Source organism: Lissotriton helveticus, chromosome 3_1, assembly GCF_964261635.1.
Source record: "Lissotriton helveticus chromosome 3_1, aLisHel1.1, whole genome shotgun sequence".
In the NCBI taxonomy this organism is placed as follows: domain Eukaryota; kingdom Metazoa; phylum Chordata; class Amphibia; order Caudata; family Salamandridae; genus Lissotriton; species Lissotriton helveticus.
The window spans coordinates 424,000,656-424,027,690 of NC_136061.1; the positions used below are offsets into that span (position 1 = coordinate 424,000,656).

A 27,035-nucleotide genomic window follows, 5' to 3' on the forward strand; every position below is an offset into this window, starting at 1 on the left:
CCTGAGTAAGCCCTATAAGTTTTAATGAAAAAATAGTTAACAACTTGATTTCATCAAAAATTGAAAGTCACCAAAAGTTCTCAGTTAAAACAGAATATTTCTTTAAAATAACTTAAACGGTCATTCACCAACTAACAAAGCTGGATTGTACTACTGGAAAGGTTATGACTGCCATAGCATCTTTTTATTACTCCAGTCCAGGCGATAACTTCTAAAGCAGCCAAGTGCCACCCTGGGTTTTATATTATTTTCAAAAAGTACTGTATAGGTCACAAAATTAAAAGCTGTGCTTAACTTAAACAAGATAATTATAACACCAAATCCAAAAAATGGATATAAAATAGCCACATTCTTGTATTGCCTGAATGTACCACCAGTACTCTTCTTGCTCCTCAGTGCATTGTTCTGATGATAATTTGGGCTTTTGGATCCCTCAATTCCTAGTCAGCACAGAGTAATCCTCGCCTTAGTATACCTCTTTCCGGATGTCAGACTTGCTGCATAGGTTTTCTCATGGTTCTAAGCTATATAATCGCATGTGCCTCCAAGTATACCACGGTGAGTGTATTAAATGTACCAAATCCATCACTTCAGCTCATTTAATTACAGAGGTGTGATCTGCTGTGGTCAAGAACACCTTAAGTTCTTTAGTCCTATTTGTGATTTTTCAGTACAGGCTCGAGAACAAGAAAATAATGTCGGGCTTTATGCCTACACAGAGGAGGAAAGGGTTTGATCCAATTTCTAAATTGAGATGGTTGTCATCTTTAAGGCCTTGGAGTTCAGACTACTCACCTCGTCTAAATGTGCTTTTGTCTCACCTCGGCTAAATGTCTTTTCATGGCAGGAAACTTATAGGTGGGTAATTTATGTGGCAGCCTTTCATAGGGTTGGCAGGGCTACTGGGCTACAACCGCTGGTTGGGGTCTTTTGTCTCTGCTGTGAAGGGGTCAGTCCTACTATGGCTCTTCAAACTGGTCCTACTACACCATTCCCACACTTCATTCTCAGGGAACAGAGGAAGAGGACTAAAAGGATTCTCGGGGAGGCACTGTGAGGTCAGAGACTCATAAGACCAACAACTGACACAATAATCCACTGTCCAGCCAAGTGCTTGCCTTAGCAAAAAATAGAATATTGGTTCAGCAACAGGGTTCTACAATTCCATCCACGCGTGTAGGCCAATCTCCACACCATATACAGGGACCTATCCCATCTCTTACAGTGCCCCATTAACTGCTGTGACTTAGCACAGAATGACGGGCATAGGTCATCAGTAGAGGAACATTCTACAATGAAGAATCCATGCTTGGCAATACTACATATTTATCTTTCTCACAATGCCTACATGGTCAAACAGAGCCAGCACCCTGAACTCAAAATCAATAAATTGATTCCACGACATGGACTGTTGCCACTATGTGGTAGACCTCCCTCTTTATGTGGCATGTGCATATGAATGGAATAAAACATATTTGAAACATGGGCATATGCCACACCAGACTCATATAAGCAACCATAAAACTTTTTTCCCTCCAGAATCACGTGCAAATAAATTAATATTTATTTAATTAAAACTGAAAATTAAAGAGTATGTACAGTGGCAGCTGGCACGGACCAGTGGTGGGGGTGCGTGGGTTAAAAATAAAGGAAAAATAAAAAACTTACCAGATTGTGAGGTCTCTCCTCTGCTGTCCCTCTGTCGTCTGGCCGGAACAGGGAAGCAGGAAGCACCAAACTCCCCTTAGCCAATCACAACACTGCAATGCAGCATTGTGATTAGTCAAAGCGCCGTGGTACGGCGCTCAGCCAGGGAATGGGGGCCAGGGCATGTTCTCCTTGCAGGCTGTAATGCAGTCTGCATGGAGAACATGCAAAGTGCGTATGACCATGCTGTGCACGTAGGGAGTTCAAACTACTCCTCCCCTGCCCTGCCCTGCTCTGCTCTGTAAGCAGAGCTGCCTTACTCGCCTGCAAGGCTGCCTCAGAAGGGAAACATAAAATGATAATAATAACGAGTTATTATCATTTTATGTTTCCTATTTCACTGCTGGAAAGCAGTGGGGCGAGCCTCCTCCGCCTTAGTGGTGGAGCCGCCACTATATGTATAGAACTCATCGGCCTGGTGCATTTGCACACTTGGCTGGAGGATGTGGTGAGGGTCTGTCAAATGTCCAAAGCTGTAGCAAGGACAAGGAGCACTTCCTGCAATCTTTAATCTCTCCCTCCCTTCAAACAGGAGGATGTTATCTTTCGGCTGAAATTCCAGGCTGAGGTCATGAACCAGCTGTTCTTTAGCACTGTGTTTTATGAGTCTCTCCCAATTATGAAAAGAGCTCCACATATTCATCAAAACAAATGCTCCCCATAAAATATTTTTACAGAGGCTATAGGCATTTAAGAGGTCACAACAGAGAATACTTGGAGCAATTAGTAAATAGGCTTTCAATATATATGTGACCGCGAGAACGAGGACAGGAAATTGGACAGCTCAACATATCTTCAATAAAATGTCGACGAGAGCAACTGTATAGATCATGGAACTAAAATTGTTTAAACCCCCGTTTTTACATCTAAATAATAAAAGGCAATTAAAAGTATATTTGTTGGGCGATCCATGCACACCAACCTATGACTACAAGCACTACAGTGGCAGGGTCCGGGATCCCATCCATACAATTATTGACAATTGCATGGTTCTGCACTTGTTAATACCATGTCTCGAGCCGTGCCCACAGGTCTCAGTCCCCAGTCTCATGGAAGTCCAGAGCCCAGTGGGATGGTGGCGGCTCGTGGAGGGCCACGCAAAGCACTACGCTCAGAAAGCACCATTGCTACTAGCTTTTTACAAGCTCTTTCATCAAGGGCCCTTTGCCACGGTGGATCAGCACGATTGGGAATACCCTCAAGGCAAATTTATGGAAAATGACAAAATGGAAAAGGGGGCTCTGAAACAACTAAATCAGACTTCACCCTTGTAAGACATTAAGAAATGTGACGGGAAGACAAGTGTCACACCAGGAGACAGGTCACTGTAGCCAGGGGAGCTCATGATCTACGCAGGAGCACGAGCAGGTGTGCTCCAGCTTCAGAGATGGCCCGTAGGCCATTTTAATGGGAAGAAAATCTTTGGCGGTGACTTTCAGGCCATTTTAAGGTAAGAAACGCTCTGCAGATAGAGTCTAGACCGTTTTAAGTAAGGCATTTAGAGGAAACAGCTTTGCAGTAGGGTAAGGGTAAAACTCAGACATTCAAAAGGTTTGCAACTCGTTGGCTAGCCTTGCTCCTCTAATGAATGAAATTACATTGGTCTTAAAGGTAACAGAGCTCACTGGCCCATTTGCCAAAATAAGTGAGAGTATGTGCAAGGACTGCTAAATTACTGATGCAAACCAAGACTGGATAATGGGCGGAGCTTACACGTTTATGGTTTCCTGATAAATTGGATTTCAGTAAAGTAGGGTGATTTAGATTAGCACCCTCCAAACAAAAGTAGAGACTGGGATAGTTTAACTAGCATACACATCTCCCCAAACTGGACATTCTGAGGGATTTCAGGGGTATCCCACAACTTTTAAGGGATTAACGTGAAAGCAGATAGGCAGGAAGATACTGCCAAAGTGACAGACTGGCTTTGGGGTAAATCTGGAGCCCAATAGCCCAGAATAAGCAACCCTACCTAAAACTATAGATACCTACTGTATAAACGGTTTATAAAAACCATAAGATGGTTAGTGTACTTTAGGTATAGCTTATGTAGTCATTGTCACTGATAAAGCACATCCTAGACTTAAGGTAATATTTTTAACTCTGCTTATCTAACAAAGAGGATCACTTCTCCGTGTTCCAACATTGGGCAGTGATTCCGCTTATATTGTCTATTTCACTACACTTATTTTGCATGCTCCATGGAGGAACAGGCCTTTAAGAGTTCTGAAGCAAACACAGTACCTCTTGCAATGGGCATAGAGTCCAAAAAATTAATCTGAGTGTGACGAATGCGATGACCTGAGAATGCGACAGTCCTTCTAGTACCAATGGCCTCTCTAATAGTTCACGGTCTGTAAACCAGCCATGAAAACTACCAACGAAACTAATAGGCTCCTTGCCAGGCAAAATGTGATGCTGCAACACCACTAGGCTTTCAATCCCCCTTCCTGGTAAGTTTTTAGGTAACAGGTGCAGGGATTCCCTAAATCTTGTACTAAAATGACTGTGTATACTTGCACATATCAATGTATCTTTTCTAAAATTGAGACAATCAAACAAAGATACACGAAAGGAATTTGAGATTCACTGCAGCCTCTAAGGACAATGACAGACCCATAATGGTGATAAGCAAATTCACATACACATGCCCCAGTCAAGACTAAATAAGTTGAAGGGACTGAAATGGAGAGTGCCTTCAAACGGTGAACATATACCTTAACCTCTAAATTGTGTTCCACTCTTAATCATGGCTAGTAAGGTCAAACAGCACACACGACCAAAGCATAGGCACCTGTTCTGTTTAAGGTAAAATAAAAGCTGGTACCCAAAAAACTGAAAGGTGTAATGAAGTCATAAGCTCACTGTAACCACACTACTGCTAAACAGGCTTGATCTGAGGACAATATCGCACCCAGAAAGAATGGCACAAAGGTTTACCAATAAGCCAGGAAGATATGACCAAAATGAGAGCTTCAGCAGACTTCTTGTGCTACGCTGGTAGGATGATAATACCTTAACGAGGGAGGGGGCTCACATTAACAAGCCCCCAGTCCCAATAAAGCAGGCAGCTCTACCACCATTGCCCACTATCCCCCATACCGAGACTTTCCAGAACTCAAGCTTTAGAGGTTTGGCTTCTGCAGACTACCGAAGGTCTACCTTCATATTTGTGGTGCTCCCAGATACAGTACTTGGATTCAGCCGACCAGGGGGTACACTCAAAGTGTGTCCCTTTCAGAAGTTGAGGCGCCTATCTTTGCTAGATTTTGGCAAACTGATAGCTGGTAATAACAAAGTGAACAGTCATGGGCTCAAGTCTTTGACTGTAACCCTAAAAGGCCCCTATAGAAAACATTTTTAATTCCTGTAAGTGGGTTTAATCCTCTCACCCTCCATGCTTCCCTAATAATTCGTTTTGAGAGAAGGTTACATATGAATGAGTACACATGCATTAGCAGCTTGGCTTCTAGAATGGCATAATTTGTATACAACGTGGTTCCCTGCACTCAGGGTATGCCTGGAGGATTCCTCTGCCATTAATGCACTCCTGAGCCTTATGCTTTTAGCAGTTTCGGCTATACTGCTTTCAGGGTTGCAATAAGAATCCGATAAAAGGTCTGCCCTACAGGAGCACCTGGAGCAGAACCTTCTGTGTGTCTTGTGCCGAACGAGCTCTGTTCTGCCTGGCAACAGCCTAACCTCAGCAGGGATGTTAGCGCTGGAGATATGTCCACAAACCATTTGTCCCTACCCAGCATCGACTCCCCATCTAGCGTGGGAAGCCCAGGAAAAAGTAAGTAAAGATGTTTCTTGTTCTAGTTGGCTCAGGAATTCAAATTTGAAGCTGACACACATTCACACTGGGTACTTACTTGCTGGCAGTGCCCCCAGTTTCAGAAAGGTACTAGTCTTGTGCAGGCGGTATTTCACATTTGTTTTAGAGTTTAACTGGGTGTTCTGCAGCATTAACTAAGAGGGGTTGACATGCAAGGAGCAGAACTCTGTTTTGGCTTCAACTGAGTCCGAAAACAGAGAACAGTGTAGAGGCTGCTGCTCTCTCTTGGAAGACAAGGGGCTGAACTACCCTGAGATGAGAGGACCTGTTCTAGCTGACAGGACAAAGTCTTGGCATCACTGATGAAGGCCTGCGTGGTGGAACTGACTTGAGAGAGATTACCACACAGCTATGAGCATCTGCAGCTCAGTTGACATGGAGTGACCCAAAGGACCAGAGCATATTGTGAGCACGGAGGATGTTCCAGAAACACTCAAGGACTGCAATGGTAGTGAGCATGCACTGTTCGTCCAACTTCGCTTCTCGAAACACATGTCCTAAAATCCCATTAGTGGCCGCTCGTATCAGGGACTCAGTGGTGGCCTGGAGTGTGGCAAGGACCGGTCATTAGAATGCCATTTTGAATTATTGGGTTTCATGTATATTTTATTGCCGTGCCCAGGTGGATATTACACTTTGCATCTAGTACTTCAAGATTATTGGGTGTCTTCCACTGTGTAGGGTCAACATTTTGAAAACCCATTTGATAACCTACCTTTCCCAAGGAATCATGGTCACAAGTCTCCACGTTAGCCTGTCGCTACACCAGAGCACCTTCCCCTTTTTTCTGGAGTGCGCATCTAAATAATCCGGGTGTATAAGATAACATGGACATACGCTGAAGTACAAAGCACGTTTAGCCTCTTTATAACTAAATGCTCAAATAAAATTTGAGGCTATATCAACCCCGGAAAATGCTAGTCTTCTGTCTATGTTAGCTGCCTCACTACTGTAAATAAAAGGCAGATCATTGTTTTACAAAGTTATGCCACTGGCTGGATAGTGCGCTTTATTGTGAATGACTGTTTCACTGCAACGGATTTCTAACCATAAAAAAAAGAAAACCTAAAGTAAGGCCAGAGTGCACAACAGCTCTACCACAGGAATCGAACTAAAATGCCAGTTTTATGCAACCTTTTAGTGGTGTGTGGGTGTGTCTATAAATAAATGGCTAAAGAGCACCAACTAATTCAAATAATCTAAGACTGAAGGCGTTGTCCTGCTTTGTGAGCTCTAGTGAAGTAAAACACATAGAGCTGTGCATTAAACACATTTCCCAACTCCCAAATCTGCAAAAACCCTAAGCATCACATAAATCCTCGCAGATTAATCATATGAACTGCAGTACAATAGCAAGATAGTTTTTGCAGCGTGCATTTTGTTCATATCAGAGGTGGATGCAAGTTATAACTTTGTGCAGTACATGTTCTTGCTATCTGACCGAGGAACAAACCGAACTGACTGAATGTTTTACAGAAGTAAAATGATCTGCTGGGATATTGGCTCGTTCTGGCTGCTCACTGCTGTGTTATTCCCGAGCTCAAAAAGTGCAGTCTCTGTAAACATGTAGTAGAAGCTCACATTCCTACTCCAGCCTGAGAAGATTACTCAAGCCCCCTCGTTTGATCTACTTCTAGATTGCAGGGGCGAGGCTGGCGCACGTATTCTGCGTGGCACAGAAACAACCCTGGCTTTCAGAAGAGCCTGTGCATGCTCTCCAGAGAGCCTTTAATCGAGTCCAGCACAGACGAACAGCAGAGATGCAAAGGCCTCTGACATCAAAGGAGGATTCACCTAGCAGATAAGACGTCTGGAGGTGACCACCAATCGGTGGCATAACTGGGCAGACAGTAGAACTGACTGAACCTACAGATGATCTTCAAAGGCTCATATTCAATGGTTCTCGTACAAGTTATTAAGGTGAAGGGGTGCATTTTGGCAAAAGGAAACCAAATATATGGTGTGAAGTAATAACATCAAAGAAACAATGCATTCCTAGGTGCGGATGCCAACAGCATGGCACAGGCCAATCTCCATAACACACGGTGGGACTGCCATAATTGTTCAAGTCAACCTTCTCCTGAAATAATAGTTATTAGCACAGCCATGCTTTCCTGTTTCTTGAGACTGGCCAAGACCAGGTATGGGGTAGTGGTGCTGTGTGGTATCTGCTGACCTCGTTTAAGGCCCGCATATTAGGATAAGCCAAATCCATCTGGCAGCTAGCCAGGTACAAGAATTTGACATGTATGGATGTGTGTGCTGGCAGCTGCCTTGAAGACCTCATAATCAGACAAGGCATTGCTCAAGTAGAATGAAACCTTTCATTTACAGAGGTGCATACGTGTTTGTTTCTAGCTGCAATCTGAATAGAAAGTTGCTTAACATTTACAGTGGCAGCCCCTAGACTTTGAATCCACTCCTACTGGGCCTCAAAACAGCATTGCTGACTTTTCGGGAAACATATTTAAAACCTTGTTATTCATTTTGACTTAATTCTGCGGATACTTGGAATTGTTTAGAAGAATAGAAGGAAACAAGGAAAGAAGGATAAAAAGAAAGAAGGAAGAGGAAGGAAGAGAAAATAGAGAAAAGAGAAGAGGAAGAAAGAAACAAGAGAAGAGTAATAAAGATAAAGAAAGAAGAAAGGAAAGAAGGAAGGAAGGAAGGAAGGAAGGAAAGAAGGAAGGAAAGAAAAACAAAGAAAAATCCCCAAAGAGGTGGCACTCACCCACCTGAAAAAAGCATCTCGAGTTCTGAACCGTGATCGCCACATTGCATACAGTTTGTTTGAGAGGGTGCAACAGAATGCAGATAACAGCTACCTGAAGACAGGGTTGACCCAAAAGTATGTAGAATGTAATGGAATATTTGGGTCGATGTATGTGCTTTTTGATGTTACACTTCATATGCCTTATTCCCTGCACCTTGAGATCATGGCCGCGTTGCCATCATATGTTAGATGTCAGCTACTTTTCTTAGTGTACCCTAAGTGTATGACACAATGCTCTAGAAGCAAACACAAGGACAGTGCGACTGCACAAATCGATGTACTGATTTTTCAAATGTAGGAATGCAAGGCACTACTTTTAATGAAACCAAAATGATGGAAACTTACAGGGCACAATTCAGCCTCTTCTTCTGTGAAGTCAAGATGGCGCTGGGCCTGCCTGGGTCTTCCAAAGGATGTAACATACTGTGAAGGTGCAAAAGCAGATGGAAGAGGAGGAAATGAAACAGAAATAGGAAGGAAAGAAACAAAGAAAAATGTCCCTTTAATAGTCATGCAAGAAGCGTGAGGTGAAGCAGAGACACCAACAAAAAATAGCAAAAGAATAGCAAATTAAAACAAATCGATGAAAAGAAAACATGCATTGCCGCATTTTCATGCAAAATGTGATGTGGCAGAGGGAATGCAAAAGTCTAAAAGAGCAGAAAGGTTTCTTTTTATTCAGAATGTGCAGAAACGTATAGAGCAATTTTATTAATTGCAGACAATCAAACCAAACTGTGCTAGATATGCATAGAAGACATTTATGGACAAAACAAATCAAAGATATTATTAGCTGTCTTGAAAATCTTGCACTAATCGGCTCTCCTGGACCTTAGTACGACGCCCCTGGATAAAGATGCAAAATATGGAATACCAAGCAAATAAGGACATGCCCAGTATTATCAAAAGCTGCACATGGGATAGTACAATTCTGCAGCAGTTACCTGCCAGACAGCAATCTCGGTGGAGATGCATGATCTGTCTGTAAACCATGGGATTCTCTACTCGAGGACTGAATTCAAGCTGGTCGGGACAGAGAGCAATGGTAACACCATTTGAATCATCACTGTTATCACACACAGCAGAAATCACCAAGCGGGGCAACTTCTAGGAAGCCTCTGAACGAGGCTTTTCACAGCAGAAAACGTGGCCGCTTTTGTTCCAACTCAATTAGGCTGCCCACTGAGGGAAACCCATTGGTAACCAGGGCACACTGTCAGCTGTGTATCCTCCTGTACTCTCCCGCCCACTGCAACGCACACTCCCAAGGCATCGGGGAGACTGACCTACAAACATTAGGCATTGCTCAGAACTTGCAGTAAAACTCCTAGCTGGTGTAACTCATTGGAATCACATTGGGTTGGACTGCAATGGCTTCCCACTAATTAAGAGACACGTGCATTAACCCCAAAGCACAGCACATAAAAAATAATGCTTATATGACTGCAGTTCACTCTTCCCTGCTAAAACTGTATGAAAACTAAAGCTACAAACATGCCACTAGCGTCCCCTAGAAACAAAAATATTAACGGTGATCCAACCCTCCAGGCACTACACCTTCGGTGTGGCACTCACTTCCACTTCAATCATTTAGAGAAATCACGATATTTGAAGCACTACATACAGATCTTGAGACCCAATATGAGGCTACACTCGAGGATGCAACAGCCACCTCTGATACGCAAGAGTTGCTCTAACTCGGCCAACCATCAGGTAAGTACAAGGGAACCCTTGGAGTCGGCAAAACACCCCACTCATGAAACACAAAAGACTCCCTCATGATCTACACGAAACTATATGAAACATACACACACCCCAACCCGATCTCAGAACATAAGCCTAAACCCATCTCCATCCTGATCTCCACCCCACCACCATCTCTCTCAGACCTGCATCAGTCCAACTACACAACCCAAGGCACTCCCCTACTCCCCACCACCCTGTCCTCTTCCCCAAACCATGACCACCTGCTCCATGCCTCGTTTGAATCCAGACTTGATGAAATTACACAAGACCTACATAAACTCAAGTCTGACATACAGAGCCTAATGAATAGCACGTCAGAGCTGGCCTATAACGGATAGCCCAAAAGGACTCCAGAAAGTAATAGGCACATCCCGCACCGCCCATCATATACCACTCATGACTACCATCAAGCACTCCTTACAACAGGTGTGAAACCATCTTGCCACCCTCTCTCACAAGATGGCTATCTATCCCCTAGTCCCAACGCCTCCACCAGGCCTGTCAGGCTTAAGGATCCGCAATCAGACAGTGACATTCACTCCCTTCTCCTCGCATATAATCCTGCACACCACGAAAACCTAGCTCCCATCCTAACAACTGTCTCAAGCCCACACAGAGAACCTAGGCCTAACTCTAAAGATTTATATAAGTTCAACCTTTAGCAAGTCCCCATCACACAGACAACTCAGTGGGCACCAAACCACACCTGAAATACAGGATTCTATGTCAGGACCGGAGGCTTCAGATTATGCTTTTCTCTCTCCGCTGTTTATTAACAGAAAACACATAGCAGCCAGAAAAGCAAAACTTGTAAAGGATATGCTATACCACTCAACACTGGGATAAACATATCTCCAAAAAACATCAAACACATGGGATAAACTACAACTCCCATCAGTCCATAAACATAGTCCTTCCATAGTGTCCACTGCGCTAAGGTAGGGCATCCATCTTGTGATCCCATCCTCTTTCTTCGCTGCTACGCAGCCAGTTAAGTGCCTTCCCTGTTCTCTCCCTCGTTTTTGGGTGTAGTGAGAGCGTTTTGGGGTTTGGTACTGCGTGTGTTATTGCAAATTGTGTGGGCTCTTGTTGTGGGGGTTTTCAAAGGTTTTGTTTCCCTTGCAGAGCCCGTGTTTCTTGCCTTTGTCGCGGGGACGTTTCGCCCCTGACGCGACTGTCCCCGGAATTGCGGCTCGTTTCGCTTGCCGCTAGAGGGCGCTGCCGCGTCTCGTTCTCCTCAGCGCGTCTTTCCCTTCATCGGGAGCCGCGCTGAGGAGAGCGATCGCGCCAGAGCCTTCGACTGCTGCCCCACCGTGACGCCCGACCAGGGTTGTACTGCCCCAGTATCTTGACGCCCGTTTGTGGGTCTGTACTTGCGGTTTTACCGCGCTGACGCCTGCGGGCGGTATTTGGTTCAGCACTTGCCGATTTTACTCGGCGTCATTTGCATATTTGTTCTGTGAGCGCGCTGGGGGGCGGCTTGAGACCCGGTCTTGTTTAAGAGGGTCAGCGCGTTCAGAGGGGTGCTGCCTCTTGCTGTCTGGTGTGCCAGATATTCAAAGCCTTTGCTAACCTCTGGTTAGCCCACACTGCTGGTGCCTGGGCCAGTCTAAAACCTCATTCCCCGCCCTAAAGGACTTAGTCATGGCAGAGGGATATTATGTGGAGGAGGAAACCCACCAATACTTGGGGGATGACGAATTTTATGAAGCTGTAGATCAGTCCATCTATAGGTGTGTACAGGAGATCGTGGGGCCTATGGAGGATAGACTCTCGGCCCGCATTGTGGAGGAGTGCACTAAATTGGCCTCTACGGTACCGGGTACCCAGGGTTCTGCCCCTGCCACTTCTGAGATTAAACCACCTGCCCCCAAGAAGGTATGCAGGGATAGTGGCTCCGGAGGGTCGCAAGGGGTGGATAAGGACGCCTTTGAACGCCTCCGGGATGCGTTCCTGGCTAAGGCAACGGAGCCTGACACCCCTGCGTCGCTCCCAGCCCCGGGCCCTTCGGGGTCGACCGCGACAGCCCCTTCCTCCCCGGGAGGGCTCTCCCCGGCGGACACGGATGACGACGAAGATTCAGTGCGCTCGTGGCGCCCGTCCGGATCAGCGGCGGAGTTGCCTCATGACGCCTCAGGTATGCTTGACCCGGACGATATTATCCATCCGAGGTCGGCAGCCTGGGCACCGGGCGACAAAGTCGCGAAGTTCGTGGCGGGACGTCTGCGCAAGCCACTGGAGCAGGAGGCACGTAGTTGCCTCAGGGGAGAGTGTCCGCGGCCTTCACTGGAGGGCAAAGTGGCCCTGACCCCTGAGTTAGACGGGAAAATGGCTACTTTTATGGCAAAGTTTGTTAAGGACCCGCGAAAAGGCATTGACCGTTCCTGGCGGTCATGCCAAGACAAGCTTTTAGATACAATAGGCCCCTTAACGAAGATCCTCGACATGGCGGAGGAGGCCAAAGTTTCCGGTTCCACAATTTCACCGGAAGTTCTCTCTAATTGGGCTCAGAGGGCAGTGATATTTTTGGGCAACGCTAATTGCGCCCTTTCAACAGAGCGTAGACGCTCGCTGCTCATTAAGTTAGATCCTAAATTGGGAGACCTGGCCTCGTCAGAGGCGGGAGCAGTAGCGCAGGGCGGCCTATTTGGAGATCCATTCATAAAAGAACTGGGGAAATTTGTCTCCACCTTTTCATCCCTAGACAGAGCACAGTCCACCATAAAAAGGGTGTTTAACCAGCGTTTTTCCCGGGGGGCCGGCCGTGGAAGGGGCCTCACGTCCGGCCGTGGTGGACAGAACCAACCAAATAAGGGTCAAGGCTCCGGCAGAGGTCAATACAACTCCTCGGCTAATTACACTAACTTCTACCCCTCCAGGGGTCAACGCTTCAGAGGAGGCCGCGGCGGCTTCAGGAATGACGCACACAACAACAATTCTCACGGTGAGTGTAATCCCGGCGGACCAGGTCCAGATTGGGGGGAGACTGGCCTGCTTCCAGGAGGCCTGGTCAGCACTTACGAAGGACGCGTGGGTTCTTCAGACAGTGCGTGGGTTCCACATAGAATTTTACGATCACCCGATTCAATTAAGGGATCCACGGCCCATTCTTTTTTCCCAAGGGGATGCCCGGTTGATCGACGAGGAGGTCTTGGCTCTGTGCCAGAAAGGCGCCATCTGTCGTTCAACACGGCATCCTTCAGGTTTCCGCAGCAACATTTTCCTGGTGGAAAAGACGGATGGCGGCAAGAGACCGGTGATAAATCTCCGAGAGTTCAACGGTTGGTTGGTTTACAACCATTTCAAGATGGAGGGGATCCATCTTCTCAGGGACGTCCTACGGGCGAACGACTGGATGGTCCGTTTGGACCTGAAGGACGCTTACTTGGTAGTGCCCATCCACCCGCCTCACCGTCGGTTCCTGCAGTTCCTCTGGCGGGACCAGGTTTACGAGTTCACAGCCCTTCCTTTCGGACTCTCCTCGGCCCCGTGGTGTTTCACCAAATTGTTACATCCAGCGGTGGAGGTCCTTCGGAGTCAGGGCATCCGAATGATCGTCTATCTAGACGACATCCTTTTAATGGCACAATGTCCCAGCAAGCTGATTCTTCAGCTCAACCAAACGATAACGTTATTGCAAGGTCTGGGTTTCATCGTCAACAAGGACAAGTCTGTCTTGACGCCTTCCCAGAGGATGGTGTTCCTGGGGTTCCTAGTGGACTCGGTGCAGGCTTCCCTCAGTCTGCCATCACGGAAGATGGCCAAGATCAGGCACGAACTCCGGCAGACGATCGCCAAGGAGCGCACGTCTCTGCGTCAGATCGCCAGGGTGGTGGGCCTCCTCTCGTCCTCCATCCAGGCGATCTTTCCGGGTCCGCTTCATTATCGGGCCCTTCAGCGCCTCAAGGCGTACCACCTTCGGAAAGGTCTATCTTACGAACAGTTGGTCCCATTGTCCGAAGAGGTAAAGGAGGAGATGTCCTGGTGGCTCTCCCACATGGAGGCCTGGAACGGCCGGGCGATTTTCGGGTCGGTTCCGGATCTAGTAATAGAGTCGGACGCCAGCAGATCTGGTTGGGGCGCCCGTTGCGGCGATTTCTCCACAGGCGGAGGCTGGTCGTCAGAGGAGCAGCGTCTCCATATCAATTGTCTGGAGCTCCTCGCAGGTTCTTTCGCGGTCCGTTGCTGGACCAAGGATTCAGCGTCATCGTGCGTCCTTCTACGGATGGACAACATCTCAGCGGTGCGCTATGTCAATCACCTGGGCGGCCCTCGGTCCAAAGCCTTGGCGAATTTAGCAAAGGATTTTTGGGACTACTGCCTAGCCCACCAGGTCTCGGTGACAGCAGAGTACCTACCGGGTCGAGCAAACCAGGTGGCGGACTGGCACTCGAGGTACCTGCGGGACTCGAGTCTCTGGAAGTTGGACACACAGGTGTTCCATTGGCTACAGACCATTTGGGGCCCGTTCTCGGTGGACCTGTTTGCGTCCCGTCTCGACTTCCAGTTACCAAGGTTTTTCAGCTGGAGGCCGGATCCTCTAGCGGTGGCCACGGATGCGTTCCTTCAAAACTGGAGTCAGGAGCGCCCGTATGCTTTTCCACCTTTTTCAATGATAATGAGGTCGGCGGCCCTTCTTCACCGCCAGCAGGCGGAGGTGGTGATGGTGACGCCGTGGTGGAGGTCGCAAGTTTGGTTTCCGGTTCTTCTGGAACTTTCTTGGGATTTTCCAATCCTACTCCCCCGGCTCCCTCATCTTCTTCTCAATCCAGACGGGGACCCACATCACCTGATAGTGCAGGGTTCTCTCCGCCTCATGGCATGGAGGCTTTCCGGAGACGCTGGTCGCTCCCTGGCCTTTCGGGAGCAGCTGACTCCTTTTTGGCTAAAGCATGGGCCAGCAGTACCACGAAGAGATATAGATCAGCGTGGTCCAGGTGGGTGCGTTGGTGTCTTCGACGGGACCTGGATCCCCTGGTCGCAGGAATCGTTCACGTACTGAATTTCCTGGCGGATCTAGCGACTAGTGGTTTGGCCTATCGAACGATTAATGCCGTTCGCTCGGCGATTTCGGCGGCACATGAACAGATAGACGGTGCCCCGGTTGGGGAACATCCCCTGGTGTGCAGGCTCCTTCGGGGGGTACGTCTTGATTTGCCCCCGGAGCCAAGGTATTCTGTCCTTTGGGACGTTAATTTGGTCCTGAACCTTTTCCTTTCTTGGCAACAGAATAGATATCTTTCTCTGAAAGAACTATCGGCAAAATTGGCCATGCTATTGTGCCTGGTGTCGTGTCGGAGGGTGTCCGATGTACGTGCTTTGGATATCTCAGCGAGAGTGTTCTCTCCGGATGGAGTTACCTTCACGGTGGGTCGTCGAACGAAGTCCGCAACGAGATCTATATCTTACCCGGCCTTCGTGGACGTTCCCAAACTATGTGTGGTCCAGTGCCTAAAAGCATACGAAGATATGACTTTAGAACTTCGTCCTCCGGGCGAACAGCAGCTCCTGATCGCACTGCGAAAACCGCATAAGGCGGTATCCTCTCCCACCATAGCCCGTTGGGTACGGTGGATATTGCAAGAGGCTGGCATTGATACCAAGCAGTTTGGAGCTCATTCGGCCAGAGGTGCTATGGCCTCGAAAGCTTTCTCCTTGGGAGCACGTTTGGAGGACTTAATGCGTGCTGCAGATTGGTCCTCGGATTCCACTTTCAAACGGTTCTATTTCAAGCCAGTGGTGGATATTGCGAGTTTGGTGGTCGGTCAGCTTTAAACAAGCATAATCTGAAGCCTCCGGTCCTGACATAGAATCGAAATTTGCCTAGCATAGTAACGGTAAGTTTCAATTCTATTAAGGACACGGAGGCGAGGATTATCCCACCCACTCTCCGGCGGAGATCCCTCCCCGTATTGGTGTAAGTAAAGATTCTTTGAAGTACTTGCTTCTAACGTATTGGTGTAGTAACAACACTTGAAGTGCTTGCTTCTGACGTGTCGGCATATTTATTGTTTCTTGCCTTGTTCAAGTCACTTATGAACGTTTGCGGCGCTGACGCTGTTGTTTTTTCCTTCCAGGTAACGAATCTAAACAGGATCGTGGTTGATTTGGCGTGACTCGCGCGAAGAAAGAGGATGGGATCACAAGATGGATGCCCTACCTTAGCGCAGTGGACACTATGGAAGGACTATGTTTATGGACTGATGGGAGTTGTAGTTTATCCCATGTGTTTGATGTTTTTTGGAGATATGTTTATCCCAGTGTTGAGTGGTATAGCATATCCTTTACAAGTTTTGCTTTTCTGGCTGCTATGTGTTTTCTGTTAATAAACAGCGGAGAGAGAAAAGCATAATCCTCGCCTCCGTGTCCTTAATAGAATTGAAACTTACCGTTACTATGCTAGGCAAATTTCGATTCTAGTTTGCAGACCGGCCTTGAAACACACAGCGGAAATCGTTGAACTCATCCTTGAGCATGAGCTTGAATTCTTATTCCTAATAGAAACATGGCTGCCTGATGCCTCTGAACCACTCCTATACACATTAGTCCTACCTAGCTATGTCATTATAAGACCAGACAGACCTAACAGAGCGGGTGGGGGCAGTGCCTGCATACACTGCAATAACCTCGCAGTGAATCGGTTACAAATCGTCGAGCTATCCTCTTGTGAATACCTAGCTTAAACATTGCGAGTAACAACAAACCACTATGCACACTACACGCGATCTACCACCCTCCACTCAACAACCTCTCATTCATTGAACAAATCATGGAAAGCATCACTACCAACATAGGGCAACACTGCTCGCAAAATCTTCCTCAGAGATTTCTACCTTCATTGGAACATCTCGAATTACCCCTCAGTTAACAGCCTAAAATTCTTCCTAGCAGACCTTAACCAAATCTGTGACAGCCCTACACACAACCTGGGTGCGATCTTGGATCTAGTGATTGCTAGGGCAAACCCTATTCAACTTGAATCTATTGTCCATGTGACTGGACAGACCACCACAGCATCACCTTCCTCATCACTGAACCAATGAGGGCACATAAACCCCAACTTAAGAAACCCAGGCATTGGAAAAGGAACACTCGCGATATAGACCTTAATGATTTGACATCCCTCAACAATAACATCTTGTCTCCTCAAATGGACGTCAGATGTCCATGACCTTCCAAAACACTACAACAACTCCATGACGACCATTCTTGGCACAGTTGCATCCTAGCAGCTAAAAAGACTGTCCACTAAAGACTCTAAACCATGGTACAATGGGAGCCTAAATGGAGAAAAGGTGCAATCTGAGACTAGCCGAACAAATGAGGGGATCCTCAGCGTCCCTAGAACACCTTAAGCACCTGTGATCATGGAGGAGCACCTACAACAAATACATCAGAAACTCAAAAGCAAACTTTTTCAGAGTTCAATTAGACAAGGCCAGTAATCCCCTGTTAGACCCGGCTTCCTGGGCACCAGGGCACTCAGGGGTAACTGCGCTCCAATCGCATCAACTGGAGTGTTCCCTCACTGATGTCCTGGGGCCTCAGTACTAAAGGACCCAAAACTGGATAACCAAGTACTCCTCTCCAGCACTTGACTCTCTCAGGGTAGCGAGACAGAGCAGTCCAAGGCTTACTCAAGGAGGTGAGGTGGGGTTAGACATTCAGATTACAGTGTAAACCGTAGCACCAGCTGATAAACTCAATGTCCAGTCAGTGCTTTACTTTTTATAAAAGAAAAGTACTTTAATACACATAAGATAATTATTATACACATAAAACTAGGATAAACAGTGAAAACCAGAAGTCTCTACAACCCTCTGGGGCAGAGTTCTGACCCCGAACAGTATTATAGCGCCTAGACGCCAAGCACTATAAAAACACAGTTAACATGAAAACACACAGTAAGCATTGCATATTACAGATCATGTTACACAGGGCTGTTCTCATTCACTAGAGCCTTGATACCAAACTTTGTATTGAAAGGATATAGTTTCAGCATATGATGCAAAGTCAAATGGTCGTGATCAGGCCCATAACCCCCCACCCAAAGCAACAGAAGTGCCCTCCCATTGTGAGTGAGGACACTTCTCTAGAGGTGTCAGGGATCTGATCAGGGGTGCCGGATGACTTGGCACAGGTTACTGGAGTCCCACTAGTCCAGTAGCCACTGGCTAGCTGAAGAAGGGTAGTGGCTGGGCAGAGTGCCAGTTCACCCTGATACCCTCAGAGTTCACAAAAAGAAAGGTGGGGTCTGCTTCACTGGCCTCTCTTCCCAGTTACTGCTTGTACAGGCTCCCACAGCGCAAGGGAGGAGCCTAGAGGGGATTTGATCTCACCTTCAAGGACTAGAATCAAGCATCCTCCTCTCTGGCTCTCGTCAGGTGCTGCAAGCTTCTTTCCACCAGCCTCTGTGATGTGCTGTAAGCTTCCTCTCCACACTGGGTGATGTGCCGCAAGCTTCCTTCCCACACCTTGGGCAGCTGTCTGTAATTTCCTTGGTCCAAAGCGAACGCTCATCCAAGCCTCACAAACAGTTGGTCTGTAATGTTGCCTTCCTTCCAGACCGCAGTGAACAGAGTCTTATCTCTGTCTTCACACCGCGGGGTCGCGGCTGGTAACTGTCCGAGGGCTCTGGTGTGGCCACTCGACAGTCATAGACCAGTCTTTGAACAACAGCTGACCACTCAGGCCAGACTTTTATCACCTCTGATTGATAGGCTCATCCAATCAGAGGGTCTGCTACTTTTTACACCTCCAATCACAGACCATTCACCGCGTGTTCCATGCATGGGTAAAGCACGTAGCAGGTCGTGTTCTGGTATCAGGCTGCGCCACCCTCTAGAGAGGAATTTTAATTAACTCCAGCCCAGGAGGCCCTGACAAGTGAGGGAGGGTCCTATCCACACAGTTAGTGCAGCTAAACCCAGATAAGAGCTGAGGGTCTCCCCCAGCCCACCAGGCCTTTCCAAGGAAATAGGGAGGGGGACGGGGGAGCTGGGATGTCCAGCAGGACAGCTCGCATTCCTCACACTGGCTCAAATCACCATTCTTCCCCTGTACACCCACGGGCTCTCAACCACACATCAGCCAGACAACGGCAACAGGCCCACAGGCATGGCAAACTGCACAGACTTGGTCAGGAGGGTGCCTAGGGACTCACCCCTCCTGACTATAGATTTATTGCTGCCACCACTGTCAGTCTACCACAGCCTTAATAGAGAGGGCAGTAGCCACTCTCTGAAAAATAGGGGTGCACTAGGCATGCCCCCTCGACCTCAGAGCCAAGCTCTAGGGTCTCAATCCAGGTAAACAGGGAGACCCTCAGTGGACATGTATGATTGTCATGCTCACTGAGGTAGGGATCTAGAAACTATACAGTAGCTTTTTGAGTGACTTGCCTGGAGATTAGCATAAGGCAGGGAAAGCACTCTCTCCAGAGACATGCAGGAGACTTCCCGTCCCAACAACCCCCAAGAAAACTGTTCGAAATTATCAAACATTAATCCACTTAACAACCTAACATCTCCACAACTGGATCCCATCTGCTGCCAAACTGGAATATACTTGCTTCCTTCTTCCTTGAAGATACCAAAAAGATAGAAAGTGATCTCCAAAAGCAATTAAGCACCTCCAGATGTTGCCTCTGAATAGCCCATGCCCGCCTATGATCGTTCAGCCCTAAGACCTACAAAGACTCGCCCTCAAAAACAAAGCGGTGTAGGACACATTCAAAACCTTTAATGCAAATTCAATTCTTAATATCTTAACACTTAAACCGTCAAACCAGTGAACATCTTCAATGAGATTAAAACGTGTTTACTCCCTCTATGGACTAAGATAGTGAATGCGTCACTACTTTAAGGAGCTTTATCAGACAGCAAAAAATCAGGACAGATAACCCCCTTTAATAATAAAAAAAGCAGATCATACAAACCCAGTTAACTTACACCCCATCTCAACCATTCCCTCTCCTTGAGAAATGTGTCCATACCAAACTTTGCAATCACATTGATCAGTTCCACCTTACTGACCAATTCCAATCTAGCTTCCGTCGGGGTCACAGCACAGAAACAACCCTTTCACACATAGTTGACGATGCGCTTAAAACACTAGATCAGAACGAATCTTGCCTCCTAATCCTTCTCGACCTATCCTCAGCCTTCAATACAGTCAAACATGACAGCCTTCTTGATACTTGAACACAGAATGGAGTTATCAGGGTTTGTCCTAAAATAATTCGCCTAGTTTCTAAACAGAACTCAAAGAATTAAGGTTAAGCGAGCCCTGTCCACTACCACTCCGATCACTTTAGGGGTCCCTCAGGGTTCCTTTCACTTTATCACCTACTTTCTTTAACCCGTTCCTGGAGCCTCTAACCAACATTCTGAAATTTGCCAACATAGAATAACATATGTATGCAGCGGACACCAAATCATATCTCAAATTCTCCTCCCCTGAAGATATCCGTGTACTCATCACAACTCTGCTAAAAACCAAAAAGTGGCTGACTAGAAAGCACTTCAAACTCTACCCAGTCAAAAAGGAATTCCTCCTAGTTACACTGCTAAAATCGATAAACTTTAGGTGTACATAAGCGGCATTAATTTATGTTCACCACAGCCATATTGTTAAAAGTAAAATGACGATCGTGAACATTGCCTGCGCCATCTTGTTTAGTGGGAATTTCTATGTGCACGTAGGCAGCAGCCATTTTATCCATCACAGCCAAGTTGTACTCTGCTGGTCACCTTTGTTTCACCCTGCCCTTACTAGCATCCCTCTGACCAACCTGGTATGTGAGCTGGGGCCTGTAAACTATTGCCACGACAAACATCAACACCACTTGCTGCCACAATCTCTTTTTTCCTCTCATCTCTGTTTACAGGCAAACCCAATGGACACTCTTACACAAACAGGTTCCAAATACCAAACAGACTCTTGCAAACATGGTGTATTGCACTGCACACAAAAAGACTTGTTTTTGCCAACACTGGGACCTGTTTTTATCAACAGAACGGACTCTTAGATCTGGCCGGTCTCACATGTTTTAGACCCTGAAGCAAGGTCCATCTGCAAGATTAGATTGTCTGTTTTGACCTGGGTGGGAGGAGAATTAAAGTTGGGCTTGTGTAACCATGTTGATGAAACAATGTTGGGCTTGTGTAACCATGTTGATGAAACAATGTTGGGCTTGTGTAACCATGATAATGAAACAAATGCATTGTGTCAAACCTGTATAAAAGGAAGAGCTAAAGGAGTTGCCAGCAGAACACCTCCCTGAGACATCCCGGTGTCTGCAGTTGACGTGGTCTCCTCTTAAGAGTAATAAACCTTTTTTCTTGCCTTTCAGTTGCCAGCGCCTGCCTCGTTATTTTGATAGCGAATCCAAAGTGAATTAAAGGTGACCCTGCGCCGGGCAGTATTGGGGGTCTTAGGAGACTCGCTGCTTTTCACAACCCCACCAAAACAATCCCTCAACACGGAAATGGGATGAAACATTTAACAGCCTTCAACTGCCTTCCACACATTATAGATTCCACAAGATCACTGGAAATTACAATTGAAAAGAATCTCAACATGCAGGAACACATCAGACCACACACCAGAGGAGCAAACTTTCAAATGAACATTCTAAGAAAAATAAAACCCTTCCTGCCCTTTGACAACCTTAAATCAGCTGTGCAAGTTCTAGTGAACCCCAGGCTTGACTATGGGAATGCTACCCTATGTGTTCTGTCAAGATCCAAGTTGGCACCACTATACCTTAACTCTGCTTCAAGGCTGATCACTGGATCCAAAAGGAACGACCACAACACTCCAGATCTGAAGGCACTAAACTGGCTCCCTTATGAGGCAAGCATATAGATGAAAATTGGTTGCATGACCCATAAAGCCCTACACTTCAACACACAGAAGTACCTAGTTGATAAACTAGTGGTGGCAGATCATCTAGTAGCTTCAACACTTTACTGTTGAAACCTCAAAAAAATTGGAAAATGAAAACCTGCTATGGAGCTTTCTCTGGATTGGCCCCTAGAATCTAAAACTACCTGTACCATGAAGTCAGACTGAACCCTTCAATCACATAATTAAAAAAAGAAGTCATACTGCTTTTAATGAACAAAACTCTACCCTGAACCCACTGACTAATTTATGTGGATACGGATTTGACGCAGTTCTCCAACCAGGGTTTGCACTCACCGTCTACGTCCTGGTTTCTAATTCACTCTCCTCCTCACAATTTGCAACGGATGGTGTCAGTTTCTTGGTTGTCTGTTTTATTCGTATTGAACCATTTGTAAAGCACTATGATACCCTTCTAGGGTCAAGTTTGTGCTGTATAAAACTTTATAAATAAATAAACTAAAAACGCACGAGACTCCCTCATGATCTACATTTAAACAATATGAAACGTGCGCCTACCCCACTCATGATGTGCATTAATCTGCATGAAGTTTAAACACACCACGCTCATGATGCACATATGTCTGCGGCGGAGATCTCTATCCTCATTAGGCTGAGGTCACAGCACTTCTCTATCATGCACCTTAGAAACTACATCCGAAGTCGCAAAGTGCCACCCTCAAGAAGGTACAGGCTGCACCCCATAGCACTCCGTGAATGAAAGCTCATCACTCTGTAACCATCGCTGTAACTGCAAAAAAGTATACACCACTAAATGTTGCACTCTCTTGCTCTGCACAGTGTAGTGATGATGTTAACTAGGGAATACAGAGCTACTCACCATGTAAAATAAGAAGCAAGTAAATGTGAGTGACAAGGTCACCATCAAATGGTAAGCAACAGGCAATCTATAAGCCCACTGTTAGAAAACAAAAGGTCCGGCAAAAGACAGCGCTTGTACTGTCTTAAGCAAGACCTAAAAAACTACACTACTGCAAGACGGCTAACGGCTAAACTGAGCACCACTTAGATGAGTAGCAATAGCAAAAGTTACTGAGCAATCAACAATTCAGTTTGCGGTGTGCATTACACTAACAGTAAATCTGAACATCAATCTTTCTATAAAGTGTAGTCAAACTTCTGCCACCTACCCTAGTATATCTAAATTGGCCTAAGCACACCGATTTCTGCATTATACGGCATGAAAGAGCAGCGATCTACAAAAAACGCTCCATCACATACCCCCAAACACCAGGGCATGGGCTTGTTCTGATTAAAAAAAAAAAGCTAACAAGAAAAAAATTTGAATAAATAGGCATTGTTTGTTCAAAAGCAAAATCATGCTTCATAAATGGAAAGCCTAGTGGGATCTTAAGCACGCTCATAGATTTCAATTGGAAAGCTACTCACCAACACTCAGTTTAAATGTCTCCAACATATCCGCTTCAAAAGTATCTTTTCTAAAGCATCTCCCTGTATGAACATTTACATTGGCCAGCGTTTTTCATTGCTAGACTTTGTTTTCCAGGTGTGTCTAACATAGGCCCAGACGAGCTGTCTACATCAGACTTTCAGGATAACCAGGAAACGAGTTTTCACTTATAGGTAATGTATGTAAAAGTCTCCAATGTGAATACATTGAAATATGCCATGGATTGGCCCTCCTGGACTTATGTTGGATCACCCCACACCACCTCACTCCCCTCCCCTCCCAATCCTGCTCCTTCACCCTAGCAATATAAGAGCAACTCCTCAGTCTCAATAATACCTCAAAATAAATCAAGTGTTAATAAAAGGTTAAACTTCTCAAATAGAACTCATATGTCCCTTGCTTGAAGTGTTGCATGGGGTGACACACAGCCCTACTTCCTCCACCTTCTCACACTCTTCCTCTCTCTCCTTAACAGTCTGCCAGGGGCACATTCAGGATCTAACTTGAGCAACTCATGTATAAAAGTGGTCCTCGTCTGTGCAGAGATGAGGCCTGGATGCGAAGTTCCTGCTGCTATTTCCCCGTTCTCTAATTCTGAGCTAGCCCCTTCACTGCTGTGTCATTAGCATTCAACTGCACATCGCCTCTGGCTCACAGGGTGCAGAATTAATTGGCTCGCATAAAAAGCTTAACTACGAGACTTTCAGTGCGCCTGGAAGGACAAAGCATGAAGTGGGGAAATTTTGAACAGTCAACGCTTGTCAAACCGAGGTACGAGTAACCTAGGAAGCACCAATTCAAGGGAGACAGACAGGAAAATAAAAGCTAGCCATTGATTCCTTACTGAGAGGTAGCTCACCAACTACCTGCTAGTTAGATGAATCACCAAGGCAGGACGCAAGGGGTCAGACGGGTGCTGGGCGTAACTTTCAAGGAGTTGGCAAAATATTAACCATGAGCTGGTTAAACGACCACGTGTGGAATAATACATGCCAACAATATAGTCAGTCTGCACGCATTTTGCCAACAGTGCCATATTACAAGACAGGGACACTCCTCGTCACATCAAATGGATAATAGTTTGAACTTTAAATGGCAACAGTAAACTTTTGTAAAGCTGTCAAGTCCCCAAAGAAACTGAACACTGGATTATTATGCATTCACAAGTTATTGCTTGTTACTGATTCTTTTAAAAAATCTCCCCTTACTGTACTTACATCAACATGCCTAAATCTGATGTGACCTTAGTGTAATTAATCAAGCAAAACAACTTCCAAATTAAGGTGTGCAAATACCTTTGCGACAGTCGAGTATTCTTATACCTTAAAGAGTGCTCCATTTTCAACTTGTAATAAATTGCACCACTTGCTGGCAAAAGCTGCAGGGTTTGTTTAAAAGGGGAAGAAAGTGTTTATCAAGTCCCCCACTAGACAAACGTCCTCTGGAGCGCATCCATGTCACTTCCCATATTTTTTGTGCGTAACAGGACCACGTTTGAGATGCTGAGCTGGGGAGAAGGCAGCGGGGTGCAGGGTGTCATGCACACCTAGACAACATCCAGAAATATCAGACACTAGGTGACACTATGAGGAACAGTACCTGGCCAATGAGATACTACATGAATGTAAATGTTGTTAATATTAATGGTATTGACATTTCTAAAGCGCGACTGTTACCCGGAGGGGTCCTGGCGCTAAATGAAGTTTTACAGAGGCCTAAAGACAGGAGAAGTAAATGTTAGAAATTAGACAGAAAAGAGTAAGTAGGTTTGTTATGCACCTAAGATGCGATGGAAGGCCATTCCAAGCCTTTTATTTAACCAAAGAGCACCGATACCAACTTAGCATCCGAGGAGCACAGTAGTCTTTTTGGTGCATATCAATGGAATTGCAATTTAAGGTAGTTGGGCCTGGATCCATGAAGGGCTTTATGAACCATGCACATAGCCTTAAATGTAACCCGTTTTCAATGGGCAGCCAATGAAGCCTTCTGATCTCAGCCGAGATTGAGGCGTATTTTGGTATGCCGGTGAGGAGTCTGGCTGCTGCATTCTGCAGAAGTTGCAGTTTATTCATGAGTCCTTCCTGGATATTGATATAGAGGCTATTGCAATAATCCAATCTGGACATGGCTAAAGCAGTAATAACTGTTTGTTGACTGTCTTTGGGTAAGAATGGCATGATTTTCTTGCAAGATCTTATAGTATACAAAGTAGCCTTTTTGATAGGAGAGGGAAAGGGACTCAATGTATCAGGCCACCAAGTGGGGCCCTTGAAATTGGCGTAATGAAGGTGTTCTTTACACCATCGGTGTTACCATCTAATTAAAGAAATACAAATAAGTGACACACAATGGTGCATTCTATACTCTTGTCTGTTCAGGCGCACTGTAATAACCCAAGCAAATCGGGGTTTATTGTGGTTTTCCCGTTGTTCCAACTATCGTTATGAGCTTTTTTATGGGGCAGTACACTAATTGTTGGCCGAAAGCGATATGTTCGTATTCGAACAAGCGACGGCGCATGGGCAGAGAGATCTCTTTGATAAACGCATGCGCGAGTATGCACCATTTCCATTCTGAACTCTGTTGAGCTCCCGCGCATGCGCTTACACCCAATCGCACTGCGCATGCGCGAGTTAGTAGTATCATCAACTCTGCGCTTGCGCACATGTATACGGGGCCACTGATGATTACTGCTACGAGGATGCGCAATAGAATATCGGCATTTCGCCGATGCAGCCACGCTGATTGCGCACAGGTGAAGACAATTATCGTCTGCATAAATAGACGCGCTTCCTTCCGTTCGGTACCTCCACTCCCACTTGGAAGCAGGCAAGAGGTACCGACGGATAGGTAGGCACTACAGGGCTCTTCTGCCTTTTGATGGGTCCATCTTGACTACCAACAACTTGCTACTATTCTTTCTTTAAAATCTCGAAATTGAGCCCTCTCTTTAGTTAGAGCTTGCCAGCTTAACCCTTTTAACTAACTGGGTGTGCTGTATTGTCTCTTGTCTGGAGCAGGTTTCTCTAGCTACTTGGTCTAGGGGAGAGGGGTGTCAATGCTAGGAACAACTGGGGATTGTTAAAATATTCTGGAAGTTGAAGAGATACATCGCAATTAATTTATATTGCGATGGGATATATTTTTTTCTTCTTCCATGTTTTTAACAGAGCGGGGCCTCATTTTTCCCGATCGGGTGCCGGGTGAGGTGGGGCCACTTCCCACACAAAGCTGGGTGAGTACTAAACTGTAAACTGCAATATGACAATAACTAATTTTTAGCAAATTCAGGAGGACTATTGCCTCTGACAAAGAGAATGAGACTTATCAGCTCTGATTTGTATTTTGTGTTATTTGTACTTTTCTTCTTTGCTATATTGTGACGATTGGTAACATGTCAATATCACATATTTGGTGTATTACTTCTTCCACATGGAGGATAATCTATTGGTTTTTCCACCAGACAACATTGGGGATCCAAGTTCCTGGTAGGATTATTCCTGTCTTGATATTTCGCTTGCCTCACTTTTTTAGTATTTAGTTTTCACTGACTTTCTGCAGTGTATTTAACATCACGGTCCTGAAGAAAGCTGGATATAGTGTATCCTTAGCTGAAACATGACGACCAT

At 46.0% G+C, this 27,035-nt stretch overlaps 1 protein-coding gene across 7 annotated transcripts in view; it reads right to left on the reverse strand.

Moving 5' to 3' along the window:
• Positions 1–27,035, reverse strand: part of RAPH1 (Ras association (RalGDS/AF-6) and pleckstrin homology domains 1) — a 342,732-nt gene that overhangs the window by 130,517 nt on the left and 185,180 nt on the right. For 4 of the 7 annotated variants that reach the window (XM_078680284.1, XM_078680282.1, XM_078680288.1 and 1 more), the window contains exon 5: positions 8,664–8,741. The exons of the other annotated variants lie outside the window; for them this stretch is intronic. In XM_078680284.1, coding sequence (XP_078536410.1) covers positions 8,664–8,741 — 78 coding nt within the window. The remainder of the gene's footprint in view (positions 1–8,663; positions 8,742–27,035) is intronic. 7 annotated transcript variants of the gene reach the window in all.